The sequence below is a fragment of the Ursus arctos genome, unplaced genomic scaffold (genome assembly GCF_023065955.2).
Source record: "Ursus arctos isolate Adak ecotype North America unplaced genomic scaffold, UrsArc2.0 scaffold_6, whole genome shotgun sequence".
Lineage (NCBI taxonomy): Eukaryota > Metazoa > Chordata > Mammalia > Carnivora > Ursidae > Ursus > Ursus arctos.
In genome coordinates, this window is record NW_026623078.1 from 85,684,689 (window position 1) to 85,712,639 (window position 27,951).

General features: G+C 59.6%; 1 protein-coding gene and 1 non-coding gene across 2 annotated transcripts; both read left to right on the forward strand.

The window, feature by feature from the left end:
* Positions 1-118: 118 nt before the first annotated feature.
* GLI4 (GLI family zinc finger 4) lies at positions 119-27,928 on the forward strand. Its single transcript, XM_057308010.1, has 5 exons — positions 119-271; positions 1,432-1,593; positions 4,745-4,861; positions 5,669-6,578; positions 23,845-27,928. The coding sequence occupies exons 2-5, from the start codon at positions 1,470-1,472 to the stop codon at positions 24,617-24,619; spliced, it is 1,926 nt and encodes a 641-aa protein (XP_057163993.1). The 5' UTR covers positions 119-271; positions 1,432-1,469; the 3' UTR covers positions 24,620-27,928.
* On the forward strand, positions 19,290-23,591 carry LOC113247662 (uncharacterized). The gene is made up of 4 exons (XR_008957848.1): positions 19,290-19,355; positions 20,736-20,839; positions 21,127-21,523; positions 23,511-23,591. It is a non-coding gene; the product is annotated as an uncharacterized LOC113247662 (transcript).
* Positions 27,929-27,951: the final 23 nt, after the last annotated feature.

Sequence of the window (27,951 nt, forward strand, 5' to 3'; positions counted from 1 at the left end):
GGCTGCGGGGATGCTCGGCCCGCCCGTGCTCGCGCGTCGTCCCCGCGGGCCCCGCCCCGGCCGCACCCCGCGTCGCCGTGACCTCGGCCCCGGCCCGCCCGGGGGGCGCGGGTGAGCGCCCCGTCGCTCCGGGGCGCAGAGGAGGCCTCCGCGGGGTGGCGGGCCGCAGAGGGCGCACCGGCCCCCGACGAGCGCGGGGGTCCGTGTGCGGGGCGCCTCCCCACGCCCCCGGAACCGCGGGGACGGAGCCGGCGCTGTGCCCACTTTGCAGGTGGGACGCGGAGGCTCAGAAAAGTCCGCGGCCGGGGGCGTGAGCGCCGGACTCGGCCGGGCAGGCTCCGCCCTGCCGCCCAGCGCCCCGAGATCGGGCCCTTCCCCGCGGGGCTCAGGCTCCAGGCCGGGAGCAGAGGGGGCGGGAAGGTCTGCTCCTGGCCGTGGCGTCAGTGTCCCTTCCTCCTGCCGCCGTTCGCAGCAGTGTGGGCGTGGAACCTGCGCTCGGAGCTCGTGCAGGCGGCCCTGTGCGAGCGCCACCCCCGCGCGGACAGCCAGGGTGGGGGGCGTGCCCCTTCCCTGCTAAGTCCGGGAAGCCAACTCAGTGACTTGAGCTGAGACTTAGGAGGCTGAGGGCCCGCACCCAGATGTCATGACTGTCGCCCTACCCGTGTCCCCCTGTGTCCACTTCTCTTGAGTGCCCGTGACCCTTCCATCTTTAGGGAATGCGGTCTGCTGAGAGGGCCCAGGCGCTGGCGAGGAGCCGTGTGGGGGCTGCCTCCCCACCTCCTTGAAGCAGCCATTGCTTAATGAACTTCTTCCTGTGCCCTCTTCACACCCTCATAAGGAATCCTGCTTCACCACAGTGCGAAAGAAAAACCCTTCTCACACTGGACCAAACCGTTATTGCAAACCGAATTAAAGCCAAGTACCTTCGATCCCAGAGGAGGCTCAGAGCACTGTGGGCCACCCTGTGGTTTCCAGCCCGCAGCCCTCGGGGCTCCGCAGGGTCTGAGGAAGGCAGTGTTCCTCTCAGGAATTGTCGCGTTAAGATTCGAGCTAGAACGTTCATGCTCCGGCAGGCAGCGTTCAATTTCTCGCCCTTCTCCAGGGCCAGCAGCCCCCGGCTGTGCTGTGGGCAGTTTTTCAGGGAGACCGTGCGTGCTTTAGGCTCTGGGTGGGGAGAACCATCCAGACCGGTGCTTGGGCCTGGTCCCTGCGGGAATGCTGGTGCTGTTCACATGGCAGGATAAACATCCCAGGAGCCCAGTTGCTCTCACCCCAGGCCCCACATGGCACGTCCTGGCATCCCTGTTCCTCTCCCTCTGTGGAGCCCCCAGCTTCCCTGTGGCTGACGGGCAGCTGGCATTGACCCCCTCTTCCTCTTCTTCACTCTTCCCTCTGACCCCCCTCATCCTGCCATGGTTTTCATTTCCCCAGGTCCCAGGTGTGCATACCTTCAGCAGGCCTTGGGGAAGATGGCGACCCTGGGGTATGGTCAGGAGCCCCCTCGTGTCCCGTCCCCTGTCAATCTTGCATCACCAGGGACACCTGGAACCCACCACCGCGAGGCCCGGCTTCACCTCCAAGGTCATCAACACGGTACTCACCCTGCGCTGTGCTCCCTCCGCCTCCCTGCACCATTTGCCCACCCCACACCACTGGCATTGCAGGCTGGAAACAAGGCAGCTCACTGGGTGCTCACTGGCTGCTGGGGCTCCCGCACCTTCACACTTGGGTCGGGATGGGCAGCAGTGGTTAAGGCCGGAGACTGGGCCTTGTGAGCGATGGCCCCCATAGTCCCCCGGGACTGTGTTTTGGGGGATTGGGGAAGAGCAGCCTCAGTGGTAGGTCCCTGTGTCCTCCCATCTACTTTTATGGGCCTTTGCTGCCACCCCAAGAAAACAGCATCTGGAGTTCTGGGCAGGCTGGTTTGGGTTGGGGTCCCCCCGGGACCTGCAGGGATGGAGCTGCCAGCCTGTCCCACCTTCCTGGCAGGGTCTCAGGCTGTCAAAGGATAGAAGTAGCCAGTGACTGACGGGGCATTGGGGGCGGAGAAGATGTCCAAGCCCCATGACATGGGGTGCCCCTGGGTCCTGCTCACACTCAGCCATCAGGAAGTCCCAGGGGCTTTGTCCGTGCCCCACGTGCCACAGGAGGCCTGGCCTCACTCCTCGCAGTTGAGGACCCAAATGAGCCGATGACTGCCAGGTTGAGGGCCTGGGCATGCTTCATCCCACCTGTGTCCTGAAGAGCTGGCCCTGAGCCTGGGGTCGGGGAGGGCCTTGCTCTGCATCCGGGGCTCTCTGGCGAGTCCGGCAATACAGGGAGTGACGTGATGACGGTGGAGAGGTGCCAGCTCCGTGCTGAGGGCGCTGCGCGGGCTGTCTTAAAGCCCAGTGACCACCCTTGGGGGCATGAACAGATGAGGACGGTGAGGCCCACAGAGGTCACACGGAGCTAGGGAACATGGGATTCTCTCCCAGCTCAGTTCAGCTCAGAACGGGAGCAGCTCGTAGCCATGCCCTGGGCTGCACCTGGCTCAGGGGTTGCTCCCGGCCTCCTGCCCGTCCCTGCGGTGGCCAGGCTGGGGGTGGGAGGGGTGTTGCTGGGTGCTGCCGGGAAGGAGCACACACTCTGCGGCACAGCTGCCTCTCCCTGCAGGTTTCAGGGCCTCTCCCAGACCCTCCCCATGGCTGTGCCCCCTGACCCCATGCAGTCAGGATTCTGGGGCCCACTCTTCACCTCCAGTTTCTCATGCCACCCTTCACAACAGCCTGGCAAGGTAGGACCTCCTGTCCCCATGTTTCTGACAGGGATGTGGAAGCCCAGACGTGAGCCAGTGGAGGCCAGTAGGATTCAGAACACGTCAGTCTGACTCAAGCCCGGGGCCATCAACCCTGCCTCCCCCCACCGGGCCCAGCAAGCCGTGGCTTGTGGTTCTTAACTGGCAGGACATAGGACCGGGGAGGGGCTGTCCTGGAAGACATGCTGACCCAGCCAGGTCTGCTGGACGAGAAGACTGGCCCCCAGGGTGCGGGTCCTCCAGCCCACGCAGAGTGGGGCTGCCCCTGATCCAGCAAGAGCCTGAAGGCCGGGCTCGGTCCCCCGAGTTGCAGCCATGTGCCCTCAAGTGCCCAGGGGCCCTGCCCAGTGAGGGACAGCGTGGGCTGCCGCCAACAGCTTCGGCACTCTCTGTACTTTTCAGAAACAGAGTGTGTGTGGGGGGGGCTGCCCGCAAGGAAAACAACCAAGATGGACCTTAAAGAAGAGGGGGTGGGGCCTCTGGCAGGCTCTGAAGGAGGAGGTGTGGCTGGAGGGTGACGGAGCCCAGGGAGGTCCAAGGGGCCAGAGGGAGGACAGGGGATGCCTTCCACCCCTCCTCATGGAGACCAGCCCAGCAGGGAGAGCTGGGCCCCGTGACCAAGGTGCTGTCCAGGGCAGAAGCTGCTCCTCGCAGTCTCTGGACCTCATCGCCTTTGCTGGTGAGTTCCTCTGTGCCCTGGGGTCCACACGTGCCCTCAGAGGAAATACCCCAGCATCTCAGGAATCTGCCCAGGGTCCTCCAGCCAGTGAGGCCAGGACTTCTGGAGCCCTAGCCTCCCAACTCCCAGACAAGAGTGGGTGAGGTGGGCCACAGAGAGTGTTAGGGGTGTGGTCTGCCCTGCGAAACCTGGGGTCCCTCATGACCACCCCAGGGCTGGATCCCACCAGTCTCCCACATCACCTCACGCAAAGAGCCAGTTTTTAAATCTCTGTGACTGGGCACAATGCTGGGGGGGGGTATTTGTCAGCTCTAGCGGGCAAGGGGAGCAGCATGGGCACCACGCACTCGGCCTGGTCCCTGGGGGTGGGGGGGAAGCTGGTGAGGTCATGCAGCAAAGAGCTGGCATCCACTCCTCCCCGAGCCTCCAGAGCAGGGAGTTAGGCAGGTGGGGTCTGGAACAGGACAGACATTGGGAGCCAGGGCTGTGCTGGGCTGGCCAAGGGGCCCGGCACAAGGCTGTGCCTGCCAGGACTTGTGCTTCCAGAACTCGTTCTGGAAGGTGTGGTCTGGAGCCCTGTGGTAGGAGGGGCAGCCTGTGGGCAGGAGCAGGTGACAGAGAAGGACGAGCAGCCCCAGGGTGGGCAGGTACCAGCTGCCCGGAGGTGGGGAGGAGCTGTGGGGCCAGGGCAGCGCCATCCCCCAGCCAGGAGCAGGCCTTCCAGATAGGGTGCGTGGCTTCGGCACCCAAGACCTGAACTCTGACCCCACCCCAACTCACTCCTCCCCGTGTCCACATCCAAGCATGGACTCTGTGCCATTTTACAAACAAGGAGCGCCCCTTCCAGCCAGGAAAGCCCCCCGCCCTTCTGGCCCCAGCTCTCCCTCCTCTGGAAGGCCGGCCCCCACAGTGTGGTGTCCATGAGAGCCCCAGGCCTGGGGGCCTCCACGCCGGCATGGCAGGTTCAGGGTCACAGCCTCCCCAGGAGTGCCCAGTGTTGGGGCCCCGGCCAGGGCCTTCAGAGGTGGTGGGGAGTGATGGGGGAAGGGAATGTGTGGAGGTTGCAGCCCAGAAAGGCCCATGTTCCCAGGACCGCCCCCCCCCTCCGGAGCAGCCAAGCAGTGCCTTGGGGCCCCTCCCTCTCAGGGAAGGACTGTCACGGGGCCACCAGGAGGGCAAGGAGGCGTGTTGCGTGAGGAGCAGCCAAGCGAGGCCTGGGCTAGGTTGGAGAGGAGGGGGAGATGAGCCCCCACCCCCTGTGCCCCCAGACTCCACTGGCAGCGGCCCTGAGGCGCTCACCCAGCCACTGCAGGAGGAGGAGCTGTCCGGCCTGGATCTCCGAGATGTGGAGGAGGTCCAGATTGGCAGAGACACCTGCCGGCCAGGTGAGCGAGCAGAACCTTCATCCCGTCCCTGCCGAGGGCACTCACCATGGCTGCCACGTGCCAGGCGCTCTGCAGCGCCCACCGCCTCGGGCACCGGCCCTGCCTTAGTGCTGGCTTCTGTCCTCGATGGCCCTGCCCCGTTCAGTTCCCGTCTGTCACTGACATTTCCCCAAGCTGTGAGTGCAGCCCACACCTCTTTCCCGAGCCCAGGGCTGTCGCCAGTCGGCATCTCCCACACAGCAGCACTCCCCGCCCAGGCCAGCAGCCAGGGGGTCATCCTGGGTCCCCCTTCCCCACGTAGTGCCCTGGGCCTCCACGAGTCCCTTAAATTAAGCTCTGGTCCCCATCCCCTTCTCCCCACAGCCTGGCTGGGCTGCACTAATTCAGGTCCTCAGCCCCTTGCCCCCCCCCCCCCCGTGGAAGCCCTCGGGATGCCCCCTTTGGGGTCTCTGCGCCCCCCAGGAGGTCCTCCCTGGAGCAGACCCTCCCTGCCACAGTGCCAGGAGATCCCCGGGGCAGCAGGGGGACGAGACCAGGAGACGGTTGTGGAGTTCCTGGAGTGGCCCGGGCCTGCAGAGCGTCAGGGGAGGGGCCGCACCCCTGCGGGGAGCCTGGGCAGCACCCTTTGGAGCAGGGTGCTTTGCCGCTCGCCTCTGGGGCTAAGTCTGGGGGGGGGCGTTGTCCACCTCGGTCCGCCCTCACCCCGGCCCCCAGCACCGCGGCGCCCCCTGCTGGTCCCCTCTGCTGGCACGGAGGGGGAGGCCGATGCCCGCGCGGGTGCCACCTGCCCTCCCTGTCTCGTTTCAGACTCGGAGGCAGAGCCGGAGCAGCCTCCGTCATCTCCCCGCCCGCGCCATCCCGAGGACGAGGTGGACCAGGCCGGGGGGGCACTGAGGACCCTTCTGAGGAGCCTTCCCCGTAGACCCAAGTGTGCGGACCGGTTCGGGCAGGAGTCCAGCTTGGAGCGGCCCACGGGCCAGCCGCCAGGGACCGCGCCCTGCTCCCAGAAGAGGGGCCCCTGGCGCATGACGCTGCTGCCCCAGGGAGCCTCGGGGACGGCGGGGGAGCCCGGGCGGGCCGGCGAGCCGGAGGGCGGCCGAGGGGCGGGGCCGGGGGGCCAGCGGGGCGGGAAGCCGCACCGCTGTGAGGCGTGCGGCAAGAGCTTCAAGTACAAGTCCCTGCTGCTGAAGCACCAGCGCATCCACACGGGCGAGAAGCCGTACGCGTGCCACGAGTGCGGGAAGCGCTTCCGCGGCTGGTCGGGCTTCATCCAGCACCACCGCGTGCACACGGGCGAGAAGCCGTACGAGTGCGGCCAGTGCGGCCGCGCCTTCAGCCACAGCTCGCACTTCACGCAGCACCTGCGCACCCACAACGGCGAGAAGCCCTACAAGTGCGGCGAGTGCGGCCAGGCGTTCAGCCAGAGCTCCAACCTGGTGCGGCACCAGCGGCTGCACACCGGCGAGAAGCCGTACGCCTGCAGCCAGTGCGGCAAGGCCTTCATCTGGAGCTCCGTGCTCATCGAGCACCAGCGCATCCACACCGGCGAGAAGCCTTACGAGTGCGGCGAGTGCGGGAAGGCCTTCCGCGGCCGCTCGCACTTCTTCCGCCACCTGCGGACCCACACGGGCGAGAAGCCCTTTGCCTGCGGCGCCTGCGGCAAGGCCTTCGGCCAGAGCTCCCAGCTCATCCAGCACCAGAGGGTCCACTACCGGGAGTAGCGGGGGACCAGGAGGAGGTTGCAGAGGGAGGGCTCCTGCTTCCCCCTCTTCCTGAGCCGCACAGCCAGCCCCGCACGCCCAGTGGCCCAAATAAATTCTTTTTAACTGATGGAAATGGGAGTCACTCCTGCCTGTCTCTGGAGAGGAGTGGCTGGCGTGTGGTCCCCCCAGGGCCTGAGGTCCGGAGGCCTCCTGACTTAACCTGGACCCATAGCCAGGTGTTTCTGGGGGCAGAGAGCCGCAGTGGGGCGGGCGAGGTCCGGTGGTGGCTGCCCGAGGCGAGTGCCTCCTGTCCATTACCCTGAGCCATACGCCAAGTGTCCCAGGCTTCACAGCTGCCTCCAGCCCCCAGGAGAGGGGGGCGCAGGGTGTTCGCCTCCTGATAGGCAGAGACCTCTGCGGCTGTGGCCAGGCCTTGGCTTTGGCCCTCCTCAGACCTTTCCTGTAGCTGTCAGGCTTCCAGCCCGAGGGACAGGAGAGCTCAGCTGGGTGGGGGAGTGTGCACTTCCCCTGTCCCACCTGCTCCCTCCTGAATACTTCGGACCAACCCCTACCCACATTGAGCAGCTGCCCAGCCCGTCCCCTGGCTGCAACTCAGAGCCTTACCTCCCCAGTTCCAAGCCCGAGGGCCCTGTAGCTGGGCTGCCTCACCTCTCTGGGCCACACTCCCACGGCCTCGTGGCCACCGAGCACTTTAGACTCCCTTGCCATGTGCCCCCACTCGGTGAGAGCAGCTGTAAGGGAAAGGAGAAGTCAGGCAGTCTCTGCATCAGCTTCAGGGCTCAAGGCACCTCCTTAGTCACCTTTGCTGGTGCGCTGTAGCCTGAAAGAGGAGGGAAAGCTGCCTTCTGCCCACTCTTTGCTCCCCCTAATACCGCGAGGGTAATGTGGGGCCTTGGTGCTCCAGGAGCCCGCACGCACAGCCCCTAGGGCTTCGCGGGGGTCGGAGGCAGCAGCCCATGCTCTGGAAGGGTCATCCTGCCACCTCTGTGCAGAGGCCACCCTGGGATGCCAGCATCACAACTAGACCTGGTAGGCAGCCACCAAGAGCAGAGACTGGAGGTCCTGCACACCGCCCTAGACTGTCCCACAGACGCCAGTGCCCCATGCACCTGTCTACAAGGACTGGGTGGGCCGACTGGGCCCTTTTGTTCTATTGTTCTATTGAGCCCCTTAACTGATTGAATGGGGCCCACCCACAGAGGAGAGAGCGGCCCGTTTCACCCACTCTGCTAATTGAAATGTTCATCTCATCCAGAAACAGCTTTACAGACAAACCCAGAATAATGTTTGACCAAATATCTAAGCACCCATGGCTTAGTCAAGTTGACACATACAGCCAACCACCACAGCAAAGATAAGAACTGTACTTAATGCCATAGGGTTGGCCTAATTCCTGCCGCTACAGATAGGCTGTCACCGTGACAGAGCAGAGCGCAAAGCAGCCGCAGGTCCACCTCCTTCTCTTAGCCACAAGAGGGGCAAGGGCTCTTCTCGGGCCCCAGCAGCTTGGACACATCCCCGGGAAGGGCTCTGCTGGGTTCTGTGGGGGGCTCGAGCCATTCACCATCCATCCCTGGGCCAGGGGCTGGGACCAAGAAGCTGGGCTCAGAGATGGCTCTCAGCCTCTCAATCACACCACCTTCCCCGGGCAGCTTGCCCGGGTGCGCAGACTGAACTGTAAGTGTTCACACACTTGTCTTTTTCCGTTGATACGCAACATTCCGTATTGCACTACCCCCGGGTTTCAGGCTTCGAGACCCTAGATGAACAATAGCGAGCCCAGAGGGGGGAGCACCTGCTGTGCGCCCTGTGCCCCTAAGCAGGTGGGTAGCTAGCTCCCAGCATCCAGCTTCTAAGGACACCCAGGCTACTCGGGAGGCCTTCTGTGCCATCTTGGGCAAGGTACACCCGGTCTTTGAGCTGCACTGGTATCCTGCATGTGACTCCGTACCACAAGGTTCGTGTGAACGCTGAGATCGTGTGGGGAACAAGCACAGCACGGGCCAGAGTCAGAAGGTAACAAGTAGGAGCCCTAACCCACACAGCCACCATCTGGAAAATAATTACATCCTTTGCCATGAAAATTCATAACATTTATGCATTCACTCCAGTAAACCTCCCTCTCTCTCTTTTTAAAATTTTGTTTATTTATTTCAGAGAAGAGAGAGAGAACGCACAAGCAGGGGGAAGGACAGAGGCAGAGGGAGAAGCAGACTCCCCACTGAGCAGGAAGCCTGCTGCGGGACTCCATCCCAGGACCCCCAGATCATGACCTGAGCGGAAGTCAGATGCTTAACAGACTGAGCCACCCAGACGCCCGCAGTAAACCTTGCTTGGGCACCTGCGCTGTGCTGGCGGTCCCCACCTCGGAGATGGCGGTCCGCGCACCAAGTCTCATCCAGCCGCGCCCTTGGTGCAGCTGGGTGTGGGTCTGTGCGTCTGCTGCACGACTCAACAGTCACTAGGAGTCACCCAAGTGCATCAGTGATCGGATCCCCTCGGCTTTATCTTGTAAACCCAAGGTCGTCGTCTAAACCAGATCTGGCAGCGTTTCTCCGACGCTAGTGAAAACCAGGCAAACTGCTCTTCCCAGAGATGCCTGTGTAGGAATGTCTCTGACTGGGATCTCTGAGCTGGACCCGGACCCAGCGGAGGGGCGAATCCGGGCGGGGGTTCTCGGGGCTGGGGGAGGGACGGGCTGGACACACACCCTGCGCGACGAAGCTTTGCACTGAAAAAACCGGCAGCGGGGTGGACAGCGGCGGAGAGGAGAGTCCCGCGGGGCCGCCAGGCTGGAAGCGCAGAGGAAGGAGCACGTCCCTCCCTCCCCGCTGCGCCGCCCGCTCCGTCTGGCGCCCCTAGCGGCGGAGCCTCGCATGGCGGCACCGGCCTGGGAAGCGGGGTCTGCAGAGCCAGGCGGGAGGGAGGCCGGCCCGGGAGCGCGGGTGGTGAGGGACAAAATTTGATGTCTGGTGCCACTTGCATTTGAGTGTTATTCAGAAGATAAATGCTAAAGGCCAGAATTTAGTCAGTGCTCAGACAGATGGCCTCAAGCGAGATTTTGCAGGAAGTCCTCACCCACATGCAGCCAGCGTCCGAGAGCCTCAGACATGGGGCCACAGGTGCGGACCGGCCCCCAGTCAGAGCTGGAAACGTAGTGCGCTCGAGAGACAAGGTGGATGTGGTGGCCGGGGCGGGGCACGGGCTGGAGCTCAGGTGTTAGGAAGCACCAGAGACTTCTCAGTACAGAGACACCTGTACACGCACCCGAAGGGGACGGACCGTCAGATGCAACAACGCGCCGGAGAGTTTGGGGGGCGAAGACCTCAGGAACGTCGGGAACGCGCGAGGCGTTCAGCGCTAGCTCAGGCTACGTTCCACATCAGAGAGTTCACACCGGAAAGAAGCCAATGAATGGACGAGACACGGCGAGGCCTTTGGCAGAGGGTCCGGCTGTCGGGGATCAGAGTTCACAAGGAGAGAGAGCCTCTGAATGTAGTGAATGTGGAGAAGGGTGCTGGCTCACAGCGGAGTCAGAGACGGGACCGTGGACGCAGGGCTCGCGGACGGGCATCCGTAGTCTGCACTAGAGAACCTCGTCGCTGTCCTCATGCAGGATGGAACCATCGCTGAACACTTTCAGCATCTGAGGAATACCAGCCAGACAGCCCGTACCCACCCCGCAGGGGGCCACAGCAAAGCCTTCAGGCAAGGATCTCGTGCCCCCAGACACCAGCACTGCCACCAGGGAAGCAGCAGGAGGTGAAGCTCTCCTTCCCTCCTGTTCCGCCAACGCCACAGCCAGGGCGCTCCCTCCAGAGGCCTGTGTGCCTCCCCCACACGCTGAGCCCAGCTACCCTCCCTTGCAACAGGCAGAGAGCGTCTCCTGTCGCTGCTACAGGCCCCACCAAGAAGTCCAAGAGAGGCGGCTTCTCTACGCAGTCTTTTCAGACAGTGGATACATTTCAACCATTTTTCCCAGCCTTGCCCTCCCTGTTGGTCAAGCTGGACCTCCTTGGAGAGGCTCCATACACCCCTGTCTTGGCGTGGGAGGTCTCATGCTGGGCTCACCGAATTCGTAGGAGGCTCTGGCCTCCTGTAAGTCCCCTTACCTTGCATTTTCTAGGATCTTATTTCGCGGGGTGTGAGCACCCACTGAGGGGCCACATGGTCACATCACCTGGGGAGCCTGCTGGACAACACAGCTTCCCAGGCCCCATCCCGGGGAGACAGATGAAGTAGGCCCGGGCTAAATCAGGGGCTCTGGTTTATTTCCAACACCCCCAGTGACAGTGACAGCGCTCCAGGATGGGAACCTCTGGTCTCACCCGCCCTCAAAGGAGGAGCACCTGCGCAGGCAGGTTCAACTCAGCCACCACCTGGCCAGGCCCTGGAACTGCCGGACGGACAGCTCTGGCGCGCCCAGCTGTCCCAGCCTCGGGCTCTTTCCTAAGCACTCGGCGCCTTCGGCCGGCCGCAGCGTTCTTGGACTTGCCGTAGCGGTGGACGGCGATGCCCTCGCCCCAGTCCGAGTCCAGGCTGCAGCGATGCGCAGCCTCCGCGGGCCTTCCCGCTGCCCTCCGCCATTCCTCCCCTGGACCACTCCAACCACCCACAGACCAGGGGGTCTTCTCGAGTCAGACACTGGGTAGGTCCCTCGCTTGCTTCCCAAAGCCCTTCCTACGGCCTTCAGGGCCCTACATGCACTTCTCAGATCTCATGCCCCCAAAGATCTCATGCCCACCGCCCGCGCAACCCCGCACCTCGGACAGCTCCAGGACCCGCTCTCAGACTCTCCCGCGCCCCCGCGTGGGCCCCTGGGGCGAGTCCTCCGAGCTTCCTAGAGCGCCCGGAAGTGCCGGCGCTGCGGGGCGGGACTTCCTGTGGGCGGGCCGCGCGCCTACGGCTCCGCGAAGACAGGTTCCGCGACCTCCTCGGGCCTTCCGACCTGCCGTCGCCGCCCCGCCCGGTACGGCCGGAGTCCGCCCGGCTGGAGCTGCGGGAGGGAGCCGCGGAGGGAGCCGGCGCAGCTGCAGCGCGGGCCGGTTCCCGGTCTCGAAACTCCGCAGGCGGCGGCCCCTGGGAGAGCGCCCGCCCGGCGGGTGTCGGCGCAGAGCCGCCCGTGGGCCCCGGTCCGCAGCGTCCGCGGCGCCCTCTGAGGGGCCAGGCCCTCGCTGCGCAGCCTGGGCTCCGGGGACGGCGCGCTGCCCTCTCCCGCCCCAGTCGTCGTCCCTCGGACCCCGCATCTGAGCAGAAACTGAAGCCCGGTCTTGAAGGAGAACAGATTTTAACAGACTCTTAGTTTCACGGGGAGAGGCAGTCGCGCTCTTTAAAGACAGTTTGGAAAGTGGGGGGAGAATGGAGCACGCCCCCGCCCCGAAAGAACTCACTCGGCGGCTGCAGGGGGTGTTGGCATTCTCAGCCACCGTCCACGCTCTGGGGCTGACTGTTGCCGCTGTTTAAACAGTGGACTCCGTGCTTAACCGCGCCCTAAAATAACATTCCTGTCCCGCAGGGCTCAGGCTTGCCGGGAGCGGCGCCCCAGCACCCCTGACTTAGAGGCAGGAAACCAAGGCGGAGAAGACTTAACCACAGCCTCAGTGTGAACGCAGACTTGGTACCCTCAGACCGATCCCCCCACCCACACACAGTTTGCTGTAACCACTGGTGGACGCACCATCCACTTGCTCGGCACTGTGTGCCAGGCCCCAGGTGCCCAGATGGAAAGCTGTGGTCTCTCCCGTGGACGAGCTACACAGCCCAGGGGAGCTAGGAGGGGACAGGTGTCCACATGTGCCGGTGGACTTGCAGCCCTTTCTTAGGTCTCAAGCAGGTGAACTCATTTGTCCAAATTATGCAGCTAGTACCTCCCAGTGACAGCATCTGACGGTGTTCCTGACCCCAGGTTCAGGGCTTCCTGTCCAGCCACCCTGCATTCTGTATGCAGCACCACTGCAAGGCCACTGTCCTTCTCAGTGCACCTGACCCTCAGGCTGCCCCATGGGATGAGCACCCCCTGGTTCACAGGGCAGCAACCTGCCAGAGAATGGTGGACAGTGAGCCAAACCTGGGAACAGATTTAGTGACCTGCAGGCACAAGGCAGATTGCTTCCCGGGACCCCAATCCACTTGTCCACCCAAGCAGCACCCCTCTACCAGCTCCTGCCTGGGAGAGGGCACCACCGTGATGGAGCGGGCTGCATTTCTTCCGTCTCTGAAAGCTCTAGAACACTCTCCATGGTCCTTACACTTGAAGAGCAGCTCAGGTATCTAAAATTCTTGGGGTGTGTGTTTGTGGTTTGGGGTTTTCCCTTGCAGGTCTCTCCTGAGTCTGTCCCATGTTGGCACTGTGGGGCCTCATCACTCTTTTCTTGCCCCTGAACTTGAATAGCTTCACCACTATACATGGCTGCTGTGGGACACTGTATATTGATTTTTCCTGGGATGGAGTGGTTAATATTTTTAATTTTTTTATTCGGTTATAATTTAACATATTTAAAACTCCCACATCTTAAGTGTCCTGCTTGACTTTTTACATATGTTTCCTCTCCTGTAAAGCCACCCAGTTCAAGACATAGAACTTTCCAGAACCGCCCCCCCCCCCAGTCAGTACTTCCAAGGTGACCACTGTTGGAGCCTTAACTTCAGATACGTGGAACCGTGACCTATGCAGTGCTTTGTGCCTGACTTCTGCGTTCAGCAGAGTGTTTCTGAGGCTCGCCCGTATGGCCCTGTGTGCCGCGGCCCGCCCTTCTGTGCTCCTGACGGACAGCTTTACTCCTTTCCATAATCGAAGGACTGGTCATCTTCTGCAGAAGAGCCATCGGGAAGCATCCTGCTTGTCTTCCTCTGCCTTTCACATCTTCTCGTCTTCTTCCAACTGTTGTCTTCCACTTCACTCTGTGAGGCTCCCGTAGACCCACCTTCCACCTCCCTGACTTGGCTTTCTGTTGTGTGAATTCAACTTCCTGTTGCTTCTAACGTTTTTACTTCTGATAATACCTTTTTGTCTTACGGGAATAAACATTAAGTAATCCAGTGCATTTTCCTTTTTCACAAGAATTACCAAGAAATTAACAATGTACAATGAAATCCTAGTAAACTGTTCTAACTTGTGCTTCGAAGAGGACTTTAAAAATTCTAAATAGCTTCTCAACATGAACACTTGTTTGACCCCATTTTTGCTTCTCGAGGTTGTTTCTTAGCTAGAACCCACTGGCAGCTCCAGGGTGGTCAGTGCAGCCGGGCTCCTGGCCCCCTGGTTCCCCGCTGTCTTTGGCCGCAGAGCCCCTCCCACCCTCCTGCTCACACTTCAGAAGCCGCTCGGGCAGTGCCCGCGGCCGCTGTCCCAACAGAGTCGGCGGCTCCTGCCTCGGATGCTGAGGCAGCCGTCGGCACGCTGGGCACCTGCCATCCCGCACCGCCGAGCCTCTGAGTGTCTCCCTTCTCCTCTGGGAGCACCCCAGGGGCAGGCACTATGATGCGGGGTCCGCGTGTGCATCCCCATCGTCCAGCTCAGCAGGAGCAGGCCCTCGGCCGGTTCTGCTAGATTCCACCGCACGCTGCGGGTTGAGACCAGCCTGGGCAGCCTCTGGGTCTCACTGTGCTGCGACTCCGCACCCCACACCCGCTGAACTGGCATTTTCCACTGGAGGGCCACCGGGGTGTCTCCCCTCAAGCCCTCTCTCAGCCCACATGCCATCTCCGATTGCGGGGGGCAGAGGCCGGGGTGGGCATGCCTGGGGCCCCTCACTGGCAGCGGTCCCCGTGCTGGCTAGGCGCGTCCTCACCTGCAGCCCCGCTGCAAGCTCCCCCGGCCCCTGGAAGAATCGGGTCCTCGTGGCTGTGGGGTGATCCCTCAGCGTCTGCTCTCCTGCATCTTCCTCCACGTAATGCCTTTCCTTCCATGTCTTTTCTGCGTTTTGCTGATTCGACCTCTATCGTGACGTCAACTCGTTCCCTTGGTCCGAGCTCCTCGTGTTTGTCGGTCGGTCGCGCCACGTGCAATTTCACTGCCCTGGGAGGAGCCATCTGGGCCTCTGGCTGCGCTAGCACTGCCCTGGGGGAAAGCAGGCGGCGGGGCCAGACCTGCTGACCTCAGCTCGGTCTTGCACGGGGCCTTGGCCCCTCGGCTGAGCATGCGGTGCGGCCATGCGCCCTCCCACTGGCCCCTGCCCTGAGGCCCGCAGCTCCGGTGGTCCGGCCAGACCTGTCAGCCGGGGCCTCCCGGGGGGCCGCACATCTCACCTCCCCGCTCCCGTTCCATTCACACCGTTTTCAGCAGCCTGAGGCAAAGAAGTAAAGGCCTCCACGCAGTTACCTTTGATCAGAAGGCCTGGTTTCCTTTGCGGAAAAGTAAGCAGAGCTCAGAGTTCTCAGTGACTCTGCAGCGGCACACCGGCGCCGAGACGGCAAGAGGCAGAGCAAACACGCGGGGCAGGGCGCATGTTTTCAGTCCCACACAGGCTGCCCCTGTGCAGGGAGCCCGGCGCCCCGCCAGCGCCCAGAGCGGGCGCCGCGCAGTCGGGGGGGCCGGTTCCCTGTCGTGCTTCGCGAAGCCGTTTGGGCGCCAGAACGCCACACGTGCTAACTTGCACCTTGCGGGTGCTCCTCACCACAGCCCCGCAGGGACCCACACCTGCAGCTCCCAAGCCTCCCAGGTGAGGCGTGACCAACAGGAGACCAGACTCCTGGTGCTAAAGCCGCACTGATGTACACATGGGGGTGAGGACGGTCCCAGGGCCCATCGCCAGCCCTTTCCCGTGTCCCCGCAACCCCTGCCTAACACCCCCCAATGCACACCCCTTCCTACTCCGGCATCTGTCCTTGCTTCCTTTTTCCCTCACCACTGGCTCTAAGGAGACAATGTTGCTGCCCAAAGTCTCTCCACGCGGTGGCTCACAGTCTGGTGACATTTGCACGCACCCCAGAACGAGGAGCAGAGACTCCTGCAGGAAACCTGGAGGAGACAGAGCCCCAGGTGTTGGCGGGGGGCAGAGCTCCCAAGGCTGGGGCCACCGGGCCAAGGACCTGCTGGGTCCTGCAGAAGCCGTGGGGGTGCCCAGGGGCTGGTGGGGCTGCCCACGGGGAGGACAGGAACCACGAACACGAGCCCAGAGGCAAGAGCAGCCTCCCCGTGAGCCTGGTGACCCACCAGTTAGACTGGACAGGCAGGAGACGCCGGAGCTGTGACCCCAGCTGGAGGGGCCACTCGGTATCTGTGGACGCAGAGCTGGCCAACTGGCAATGACTGGAGCTCTGTGGTTTCCGGCCGCAGAGACTGGGTGCTGGTCTGTCAGCACAGAAGTAGCCAGGACTCTCCGGAAACAGTGAGGTATGTCACTTCCTTTTTCCGGGTGCCAGCTCCTTCCTCAGGAAATCCTCACTTCCTCCTCTGCAAAGTAGTCTCTTTCTCTCTCAGGGTCCTTACTACTAGAAGAGGCGACAGACACAGTGAGGGGCTACAGACAGGCTGCATCAGTAGAGGGACGGACCACATGCACGGTTGGGGCTGCAGGCCAGTCCGTGTGACTTTGGCCCTCAGCCCTTCAGCACCTGCCTGGCCCAAATGACGCCCCTCTGCTCCTGCAGGCACCTGGCAGGTCTTGGGGGCCCAGGGCCTGGACCCTTGAAGGCAGGCGGACCACTGCCAAAGCAACAGTGTGAGCGACAGGAACTGCTCGGCACCATCTGGGGCCCCACAGGCTTGGAAGGCCCAGGGGCAGCCCCGAGAGTCAAGCGCTGCTTCAGCAACCCAGGGAATCCAGGTGTCCTGGTGGAGACCGAAACCTTGCTGTGACCAGCTCTCCCTGTCACCTTACCACCTCTCATCTCTGCAAGGCCCTGTGTGGCCTTGGGCTCCAAAATGATCTAGGGGAACACAGGGAGAGGAACACTCCCCAGAAGTAAAGGTGTGCTCTTGCCAGAATGCATAAGGGGAGAGGTCCTGAGCAGAAGCAAACAACAGGCCCTGGAACCTGCTGGAAAAGAAAAATAATGTGCAGCCCAGGATGGAGTCACCGCTCTAGCTGGCAATGAAAAAGCCCTCTTCTGGCTCCTGGTTGTCAGAGCAGTTCATGCAAGACAGGGGACTCAGACGCATTTTTTCTATTACATAAGCAAAGTATTTTGTAGAAAATTTGGGAAACGAGACAAATAGAAAGACGTCACAGTTCTCACCACGTGGCAGAAGTGTACTCTTCAAATTTATTTACATCTATACAAATCTTTTCTTCCAACCCTTTTTAGGTGGTTTGCAAACACCAAGTCCCTTGGTCTCCTGATGCTTTGGTGTGTGCTTCCTACACTCGGTGTTCTCTTACGAAGCCACAGGACAGTCACCAAATTCGGGCACGCTGGTGCAACACCGCACACAGCACCGCCCCCAGCTCTGCCTGTGTCCACTGCTGTCATTGCAGGGCTTTCCCTCCCCTCCAGCAGCCATGTCCTGCTTCCAGCTGCCATGTGTCCTCACGGTTCCTTAGTGTGATCAGTTCCTGTGCCTTTCTCCTCAAGGACGGCTTACTAGTTGCAAAGGGAAAAGAGCAACCACACCGTGGAAAACCCAGACATTCTGACTACGTGATCAGAATTATCCGTAGCCAGTGACGAGCCGATGGACACAGTGAACACCTCACTGCAGTATTCCCTCTGGAGATGTAGGACCCGTGTCCAGTGACGAGGAAAGGGAACAAGGCTGTGGACAGCACAGGGGCAGCTTTCCAGGCTGGGCAGCAGAAGGAGCGAAGGCTGAGAGGGAGGCTGAAGCAGGCCTGGCATGTTCAGGGCATGACGCCTGGTCCCACAGTTGGGAGCTGGAGAGGTGGTGCTGGAGGTGGTGGGGTGCAGGCCAGCGCCAGGCTGATCAAGGTCAGGGTGCACTGGGCACAGCAGATGGCATGGAGTTCCTAGCTTCTGGATTGCCGGCGTCCTCCATGTCCACCACAGATGGCCCAGCCCAGCTGTGATGATGCCCCTCTTCCTGCCCAGCATCAGGGGTCACTCATCACCGGTGCTTCTGTTTGGTGTGTGGGGTTAAGGACACACGGCAGACACCAGAGCAAGAGGCTTTTGTAGGAGAATCTTGTAGAAAGAATCATTGCCAGGGAGCAGGTGAACGTTTCAAGGGGCCCTCCGAGTTCTGGGGTTTCTGTAAGCATGTCTGAATGAGGCTGACGAGAAGCCACAGAAGAAGTCATTGACAGGAAAGCACCCGGGGCACGGAAAGACAACTGTATGGTGCCTCGGGGACATGCCGTTCAAGCCCCACGACACAGACCTGTGGCAGACGCTGTAAAGATTTCTCAGCAGCGATGAAACACGAGAGCACCCATTCCATCGAGAAACCCAAGAATGCAGGGCCTGTGGGAAAGCCTGCATCCCCAGCTAATGTGTCTGGAGACGCCAGAGAACTCCCACCTCCCACCCTCAGGCACTGAATCCTGCCAACAACCAAGCGAGTCTGGGAGCACATGCTCCCCCTTGGAGCCTCGGGAGAGACCCCAGCTCCCACCCACGCCTTCCTGGTACCCTGGGAGAGACCCAAACACAGACGTGGCTAGGCTGTGCCCAGACTCCTGAGCCAAGCAAACAGATCACAAAGGCAGGGAAGCTAAAGGGACATCATTTTTGAAAGGCTACTCTGCTGTTTTGCTGCCAGGCCCATGACCCATCTTTGCCTGTGAGTAAGTCAAAGCTCAGTTCCCACTCCAAGCCAGAAGCAAGTTAATCATTCTCTGAGTTCTGTCCCAGGCCCCAAACATCTGGTAACACCTGAGAAGAGCCAGATCCCAGCCATGACCCAGGAAATGAGCTTCAAACCAACCTAGGCTGACGCTGGCATCAAACCCCTGCCTTTGATGACTTATGGAATAGCACCTGTTGTTCACCCCACACTCGCCTTTGATAGGGCCTTACCCTGGATTCACGAAGGAGCAGTACCCGGACCCCAAGCGACGAGGGGGCTCACTTCCCCCCGGAGTCTCCCAGATGCTAGGCCTGCTATTCTCCGTCACTTACACCACTCAGTAAACCGTTCCCACCTTCTCCGGCTCGCATGTGATTTCGGTCCTGCACGAAGCCTAGAGCCCGCACGGCTGGTCCTGCGGGGCCTCCCCCGGGTCCTCGCGCCCCTAGGTGGGCGGGCACTGAAAACCAGCGGTGAGGGAGACCGGGCGCAGGAGCGTCTGTGCAGCCGAGCCGGGGCCGCGCGCCAGGAGGGAGAGCCACGAGGTGCGCGCGGCAGCAGGGCCGGCCAGGAAGGCGCGAAGCGGGCAGCTGCGGGGCTCCCTCCCCGCCGCGGACGCTAGCGGCCCCTGTCCCTGAAGGAGGTTTCCCCACATCCCTCCCCCCGCCCCCCCCCGGATTCGGCCCACCTCCTCCCCCAGGGCGCCCCCACCTTTGTCCACCTGCACGGCCTTCGTCCACTCGTTCGTTCATCCCGCCGCCCCTGACCCCACCCGGGCCTGGCTGGAGGCGAGGGAGTTAAGACTTGGGAGGGTGGCGGCTCTGGGAGGTTGGCGGGCCGGAGCGGGAGTGGTCCGTGAGGATGCCACGACCGGAGCGAGCGCCTGGAGCGCCCAGCTGGGGTTGAGGACCCGGGGAGCAGCGGAGTGCACAGCCCTGCCGCGGCCTAGAGCGCCACCGGAAGTGCCCGCGCCGCGGCCGCCCAGGCAGCAGGTGTATAGTCCTCCTGCAGCCTAGAGCGTCACCGGAAGTGGCGCCCTGCCGCCCTGGGAACCGCGGCGCCTCGGGCGAACAGCGGGCTGCAGGTGAGTGGTGATCTGCTGCGGGCCGTGCGGGAGCGGGAACCTGGGGCCCGGACGCGGGTACGTGCTTATGCGAGGCTCTCGCTTCGAAAGAGCTGCACGTGCGCCGTGGGGAGTGACAGCCTCAGGGTAGTGTCCCCCTGACCAGTGTGACGGCATGGGGGCAGTTCCCCCGACCCCGGTGTGACAGCCCAGGAACAGCCCTCCTGACCGCTGTGACGGCCCCGGGACAGCCCTGCCTCCCACCCAAGCCCGTGCGACGGCTCTGGGGACCCCTGACCAGTGAGATGGCCTTGGGGACAGTCCTCCCCCTCCGACCCTGGTGTGACGGCCTCGGGACAGCCTCCCCTGGTCACTGTGACGGTCGCCGGGGTCACTTCATTCCCCGCGGCTCGCACACTTTAACCGGCCCTGTTTTTTAGTTGAGATGACGTGGTTACCAAGGCTTGCTCTTCAACAAGCTGGGGATGCAGTGTCCGTGCAGGTGGCTCTCCGCCAGCACCACGAGCTCGGTGTCAGGGTGGCCCCCCACCGGTGCGACCGCGGTGTGCCTGGAGGCTGCGGGTTGTCCCGCTGCCCGGGCTGATGGGTCCCTTGCCCCGAAGGTGTTACCATCCTGAAGAGTAAAAACTGATCTTTTACTTTACCTTCCTTAATTGCAAATGAGGTGGGACAAATGAGGAACTTTTATTAAAAAATACACTGGCTACTCGTCAGCGTTCTTTTGTGGGTTACTTGGTGACTGTTACGTTTGTCATGTTTTCTCGTTAACATATAGTGGTCTTTATGTATTAAGGATGTGAATCTATGTTATAACGATACCACCACCCCGCCCCCCCAGGTGGTGGTGGTGGTGCTTCTTCTTCTTTTCATTTCCTTCTCTTTTACTCTAAATTTCCTTGTGTAGTTAAATCTGTCAGACTTTACCTTTGGTGTTAAGCATAGCAAAATCATTCCTCAATCCAAAACTGCACCACTCAAATAATTTTTTAATTTTTTTGGTTTCATATTTTTATATTCAAATCTTTATCATTATCAAGAAAAATTTTGGTTCCCTTGATGTGTCTCCAGAGATTTGAGGACTGACCAATGATGCTGGGCTTGTTCATCCTGGAGCAAGACCACTGCAGGCAGCTAGCAGGTGCTGCCACCCCCAGCTGTGCTCTCAGCCTGTGGGGGCGGCGGAGCTCAGGGAGGCCAGCATGGTCCAGACAGCATTCCCAGAGGGTACCTTATGGAACACTAGTTACTGGGGTGTCTGTTTAGTCATGACTTTGATTTCTAGCGGCAGACACAGGCCCGTGGAGTCCCCAGGAGTGGCTCTGAGCTCACCCCCACTCTCCCTGTCACTTTCTCCCCTTGTCTTCTTTCTTACTCAAGCAGGTGTTCCCACTCCTGGTGCTTCTGCAAGGCACAGCAAGGAGATCCCCCAGGCCTGGGTCTCCAGAACACCACGGAGAGGGCTACCCTGATGGACACACACACAGGTGAGGGGTGGACAGCCAGGTGGGGTTAGGGAGGAGGGGACAGCTTAGGAGGGCTCTCAGAGCCCACCTGCCTGGCTACTAGGGGATGTCACTGGGCTCAGGCAGCACTGCCCTGCCCTTTCTTTGCCTAACACGGCTCCCACCCCTACTGCCTGCTGTCCTCACCACTCCCTGTTCCATCCCTTTGCTCTCATGGCCAAACTCTGCACCCCTGTCTCTTTCTCTGCCCCCGCCCCTGCCTGGAGACTCCTGAGAATGAGACTATTAATTCTGGCCCTATTTCTCAGAACCCCGGCTAGCCTGGGCTCAGACTAGGTGACCCAGAAGAGTATGAGGAGTGAAAATCTGGCTAGCCTCCCGCCCACTGCCCTCCCAGGCTCCGGGCCCCACTCTATTCTGAAGATTTAAGGCCGTGCTTGCAGGCTATCGAAGCTGAGGACTCCCATCCAGCTTACTATGGTTGCTGTTGCTACAGTGAGAGACAAGCAGTGCTCAGGACAACGCCGCCTTCCCCCCAGCACGGACGCACGCACTGCCTCAGGCTCTTCCACCGTCATACTCTGAGTGGCATGTTCGGCAGCAGGAGCCCGGGTGGAGTATGGCCGTGGCTGCTAGAACATACTGCGTGCCCCCGCCCCCCACCTGTACCTGTTCTCCCTTGAAGTCAGAGAACCCCTGTGTCAGGTGATTCAGCTACTCCAAGTCCACGAACAAACACTCATCCCTTCTTAGGGCCCTGCCATGAAGCCACCCTTCAAGTCCCGGACTTGCCTCTCCCTCCCTCATCTGACCTTAATCCTGGCCAGATCTGGTCCAGTTGGGGTTCTTCACAGTCCCGCAGTTTTGGGCTAAATAATGATTTTAGCAAATGTCAACACACACAGAGTGGTGGAAGAGAAACAGGTCACGACAAAACACACATTTTTAAAGGGACTAAGGGGCACCATCCCTTGGTTGCTGGTCCTGAGCACATGCCATGGGATCTGTGGCCTGAAAGCGGGATGCAGGCGAGCGTGAGACCAGTGGTGGGTCTCATGGGTCTCATGTATGTCAGTCGGGAGACCGGCATCTTTGCCACAGACTGAGTTTCTTGGTTAGAAACCAAGTTCTAACCTTTTGGGAAGACTTCCCTCCATCAGGGTTTCTCAGCCTTGGCACTGGACATTCTGGGATGGAAGAGTTCTCATTGTAAGAGTGTCCTGGGCATTCTAGAATATTCAGCATCCCAGGACTCTACCCACAGGATGCCAGTACCACCCTTCCCAGTTGTGACAGGCAAAGATGTTTTCCCACATAGCCAAATGTGCCCAGTCGAGAATAAGGGCTTCATGTTTAGGGCTCCTCAGGGCGCCCTGGGAGCTGATCACTGAGAGGACCCCCCCTCCAAACACACACACACAGGGCTGCCTGCTGGTGCCTGGGATGGCCTCAGGAAGCAAGCAGTTCACAGGACCCAAAGCCTGACCCACTGGAACTGGAAAGGGTGTATGTGCCCCCCCCCATTTTAATTCTGAATAATTCTTGCTTCAAAACCAGTGCCTATGAGTTGCTTTCTTGAACCTCTAAGTCTGCCAAACCACAAGACCAGACTGGGCCTCCCTAGAGGGCTTCCTGTTTCTTAGCCCTGTGCCTGGGGCCTCTCCCCATCTCCAGTTGCTCAATTGAACAGCCGCCTTGTTAGGGAATTGATGGAAAGTGGCTGTGGATGCCTGCCTGCTCTAACCCGCCCCAGGGAATACTGGCCTTGTCCCGCCTCCCCCCCCCCCCCCCGCCCTCCGCCACCATACAGGGGCCTTTATCACCTGGGCTGGCTCAGTTCTTGAGAGGTGTTCCAGTGCAGCGAGGCAGGGATGGACCCCTTGGAAAGCTACTCTGGAGGCTGATGGGCTTGCCCTGGGGCTGCCCTCCTACCAAGCCACCTGCAAGGAAGTGTCCTTGTCTCACCTCCCAGGTGCCCCCATAGGCCCTGTGAACGTGGCAAGAACTGCCTGGCATCTGTTTTGCAACCACATCCCTGAAGCCATTTGTCTAAATGGCTGTGTGCCTGTGCCCAGGAGCCAGCAGGGCCGGGGCCACCAGCAGCATCACCACCGAGCAGCCAGGCCTGGGAGGCCCCTCAGTCCAGCCGGCTGGCGCTGGTCGCTGGCTGTTGCTTACTCTTGGCACTGATTTCTGTCTGAGGAAGGATTCTCTTGCTTGCCTGGACCAGAGGCCCTTTGCGTTTGGTGGGTTGTCGGGAGGCGTCAAGGACAGAGTTGTCTTGGAGAGTCCAGGGTTGGAGAAGTGAGCTGGGACCAGGACGTGTGCCGCCGGGGCACTCTTACCCTGTGCCTCCTGGTACCTCTGCTGGCTTGCTGCCAGTGTTCTTTGCCTTCCAGGCCGTACAGCAGAACCAGGATCACCCAGAGCCTGGGCTTCTGTCTCCTGCCCTCCTGAGCCTGAGGGTGGAGGCTCAGAATACCCTGGAGTCCCAGCTGAGGGACCGCAGGTGCCAGGCGCTGGGGAGAGCTGGGCAGCAACGGTCTGGGCAGCAATGGCACAGCTGTGTGCTGCACGCTGGTACCACAGCTCTGCTGTTACCCAGACGGCCAGCCCGTCCAGTCCCGTGCAGCTGTGTGCTGTCAGAGCTTCCTTAGGCTTCTGGTCACACGTCTCTGACCCTCTTTTCCAGCTTCCCTGGCACAGGCATCAGGCGGCGGCCAGACTTCTGGCTGTGCTGCTTCAGTGGCAGAGCGAGGGGCTCAGAGCACGGAGCCAACGCCAAAGCAGGAGGCTTTGGAAGAAGAAGGGGCACACCATGGGGAGAGAGTGCTGGGCCCGTTACAGGGGCCTCCCTGGGCACTGGGGCTTCTGGACAGCTGCAGGAATGAGGAGGCTGGAGACAGGCCCAGAGATGCCCCTCGGGTACCAGTTGTTTCTGAGAAACCTAGAGGGCAGAACAGCCTAGAGAGCAGTGTGTCCCAGTTGGATGCCACCCTGAATGCTCGCTCTGCCGTGGGCGGAAGAGGCCCCCGAAAAGGGCGGCCTTATCAGTGTGGCACCTGTGACCGGAGCTTCAAATGCTATTCGGACGTGGCGAAGCATCAGAGCATTCACTCTGGGGAGAAGCCGTACGCGTGCAGCGACTGCGGGAAGGCTTTCATCCACAGCTCGCACGTGGTCCGGCACCAGCGCATCCACCACGGGGAGAAGCCCTACGTCTGCAAGGAGTGCGGGAGAGCCTTCAGCCAGAGCTTCAACCTTGTCAGGCACCAGCGAATTCACACGGGGGAGAAGCCGTACGGATGTGCTGAGTGCGGCAAGTCCTTTGGTCAGCGGTCAGACGCCGCCAAGCACCAGAGGACGCACACGGGCGAGAGGCCGTACGTGTGCAGCGAGTGTGGGAAGGCCTTCCTCCACAGCTCCAATGTGGCCCGGCACCAGCGCACCCACCACGGGGAGAGCCCCTACGAATGTCAAGAGTGCGGCCAGGCCTTCAGCCAGAGCTCCAACCTCCTCCAGCACCGGCGAGTGCACACAGGCGAGAAGCCATATGCCTGTCCAGAGTGCGGCCGGGCCTTCAGCCGAAGCTCCTTCCTCAGTGAACACCGGCGCATCCACACCGGGGAGAAGCCCTACGCGTGCGGGGAGTGCGGCCGAGCCTTCAGGGCCCTGTCGGGCTTCTTCCGGCACCGGCGGGTCCATACCGGGGAAAAGCCTTTCCGCTGCACCGAGTGTGGCCACGCCTTCCGCCTGAGCTCACACCTGATCCAGCACCAGCGCATCCATGGCGCAGACTGAGCCTCCCGTGGGTGAACTGACCTGGATGTGGTGGGCGCAGCGCCCGTGAAACTCTGGCTGCACCTGCAGGGCCATGTACTTCATCCCACCTGCATGAGGAGGATGAGGGAGCTGCCGGTGCTTTAAGTTCTTGCCCATGGGGAAATCCCCGGTGTGTCTGCTGCTCCCCTGCCCACCAGTCAGAAGAGAAGGAGGAGTCTGAGGGAAGGCTGGCTTTATGGTGGAGATCTGATGAGGACACGTGTGTCCACTGAAACTAATTTCACATTCGTGACACTTTGCTGACCTATAATTCACATATGGTGAAGTGCACAGATCCTAAGGGCTGGGTTTTATGAGATTTGACAGATATAACCTGTTTTGACCTTTAGAACCACCATGCTATCAAGATAATAAACTATCTCCATCACCCCTTCAAGCCAAACCCCTTAGCCTCAGAGGCAACCAGTGATCTCGTTTCTGTCACTAGAGTTTTGCTCATTCTAGAACTTTATGCAAATAGACTGATTTAACATATACTTTTTATGTCTGACTTCTTTCCTTCTGCTTCATGTTTTTGAGGTTTATCTATCAGTCATACTTTGTTTTGGGTTTTTGTTGTTGTTGTTGTTTTCTTAGTTCCATAGCACTTTTTCAAAGGCAGGAGTCACTTTCTATTTTGTATCAAAGCTCTGTGTTTGTGTCTCTCCATCAAAGTAGGAGCTCCTGGAGCCAGAATTGTTTTAACACAGCCCTCCATACAGAGTATGGAAAAGCAGAATATACTCCACCAAAGAGTGTGAAATATGTAGGGAGTGTGTGACAGATGGCTTACAGAGGAGACCACAGGCTCGGCCAGAGGAGAAGAGAACACAGATCTGCTGTGTTTTCACACCATTTCAGAGTATGCAGCTTGCAGAACTCTGCTCAGCCTCATAACGGCAGTACAAGAAAAGGAAGTTTAAGATATTTGTACTTTCTTTTTTTTTAATTTAAGTTTTAGTTAACATACAGTGCAGTATTGGTTTCTGGAGTAGAATTCAGTGATTCAAGATATTTGTACTTTCGGGGCACCTGGCTGGCTCGGTTGAGCATCTGACTCCTGATTGGGCTCAGGTCATAATCTCAGGGTCATGAGATTGAGCCCCGTGTTGGGCTCCATGCTTAGCATGGAGTCTGCTTGGGATTCTCTCCCTCTGCCCCTGCCCCACTAGGGTGCTTTCTCTCAAACAAACAAACAAAAAGTACTTTCAACAAATGTTTCCTAAGCACTTACTTGTCCAGGCTCCCTGCCACTGTTCTGGGAGACAAAACCAGCATGACATGAGCACTCAGGGACTTCACAGGTTAGAGAGCGAGACAGACAAGGAAAGTCATTTGTGTAGTGCCCAATACAAAGCCTGGTAACAGAAGTACCTCCAAGGAACTAAGCCCAGGAGAGAGGTGCACACAGATGATCGGGGCGAGGGAAGAAACTGGGAGGAGCTCCCAGGAATGGGGGTTCCTGAGCTAGTTCTTCAAAAGATTTAATCAACAGATGGGCTAAATGTTGTGTACAAAGCAGGGGCCAGGGTGCACGAGGGGGCGTGAAAGGGGATGAGAAATGTGCTCACTCACGGAACCTTGGAATCTGCAGTCAGAGAAGGCAGACAGTAAAATTTAAGTGAACTCACTATTCATAACTCAACATTTTACATCACACCATGGCAGCGCCATGGATACAGATACGTGTTATTTGCCAGGTAGGAGTGGCCAAGTATCTTTGTTGCATGTCCTAGAACTCTGCCATAATGAACTGAGTGAGGTCATCTTGTTGGAAGTTTACTGTGATAACTAAGATAAATCTAAGCAGCCCCCTGGCCATGAGTCCTAACATCCATTCATGATCCAAATCTGTCCTGGTCAGGCTCTGCTTTGATGTCACTTCATGGTTATCATCTGCTCTAGCTTAACTGCTGATTGTGAGTTATTTTGGGTCCTGTAACTGGCTGGGACCTCCAAAATAGCAGTACCAGTCTAGGGCTCTTGTGGGCACCTATTTCTTTGCAAATGTGAGCTTAGGCCAAGGGTTGTGCAGCCTGTAGGATACAGTTGCCCTCAGAGTGGATTCAGTGGCACCACAGCTACTGGGCTGCTGACTCTTGGGCCAGTGGTGAGGTGGAAAACTGAGCCCGGGATTCCCATGCTGAGCCCAAATCCTCAGATAGGCTGAGGGGGCCCAGGCTCATGGTCCCTCTCAGATACCAGTAGAAGCCAAAGCAATCACTCTTTAGAGGAAAGCTTCTGCTACTTAGACCTATAGTATTGCTGTTTATGAGGTCAAGCAATGAGCTTAGAGATCACCAACCACACTGAAGATCTCACTGAATGGGGGTCAACAAAAACACCAAACAGTAGTCATAAACCTCAAAGAACTGCAGATAATGAAATTGCCAGATAATGCAGGCAAGGGGATGGTTATGTATGAAGTATGCACAGAAATAAAGAGGGCAATCACAGCAAGGAGAAAGCAATAAAGGACTATCAGGCATGGACAGGCAGGGTTTTTAAAGAACTTCTATAAATGAAAAATATAATTGTTGAAATAGAACTCAGTGGGTAGGTTAAATAGCAGATTAGACACTGCTGAAGAGAGCATTAGTGTAGTGGAAGATGTATCCAAGGAACTCGGATACCACAGAGACAAGATAAAAAATCTACAGGAAATGTGAAAGGATTTATAAAGCAGAATAAGAAGGTCTGGCATGGACCTGATAGAAGCCCCAGGAGAAGAGAGAGTGAAGGAGAGGACACCCAGTGAGGCCCCGCAATGACCTGCGCCACGATTACACAATTTCCAACTTTATCAGCAGCTGGCTTCCACAGCCCACCCAGTCCCTATTCTCCAGCCAGGCTCAAGCTCCGTATTGTGCAGGGTTCAGAATGGAGGTGAAGGTGAAGTCAGGCAGGGAGACAGCAGCCAACCCCACCTGGGGAAGATGAGTGTTTGCATCCCCAATTTTAACTGGCCCAGTCTCCCCATAATCAGGCCAACAAAATAATCAATGAAAGGAGAGGACACTGAACTTGTTACCAATACACTGGCAATTCCAGCCATCCTCAAGACCCAGAACCGTCACATTCAACATGTAAGCCACAAAGGACAACTGTTAACAAGTCGTGCCAATTGACAGCTGAGACTGTGTGGAGGGGCCTGGCATTGGTGCAGGCTCATTTCACTCTTCAGAAGGATGAGATTCTGCACTTTACAGGACTGGATTTTTTTGGACCCCTCCATTTATGGTGTTGCTAAAAGCTTTTCTTCATTTAATAAAAAAACTTTAATTCACACATCTGGGAAGCATAATGTATAT

Bases quoted from the DNA above. Each gene is read 5' to 3' on its own strand.
- GLI4 (XM_057308010.1), top strand. From the start codon at position 1,470: ATGGCGACCCTGGGGTATGGTCAGGAGCCCCCTCGTGTCCCGTCCCCT. The intron at 4,862-5,668 runs GTGAGCGAGCAG...GTCTCGTTTCAG, and splicing joins CAGAGACACCTGCCGGCCAG to ACTCGGAGGCAGAGCCGGAG. The intron at 6,579-23,844 runs GTAGCGGGGGAC...CGTGGGCGGAAG, and splicing joins CAGAGGGTCCACTACCGGGA to AGGCCCCCGAAAAGGGCGGC.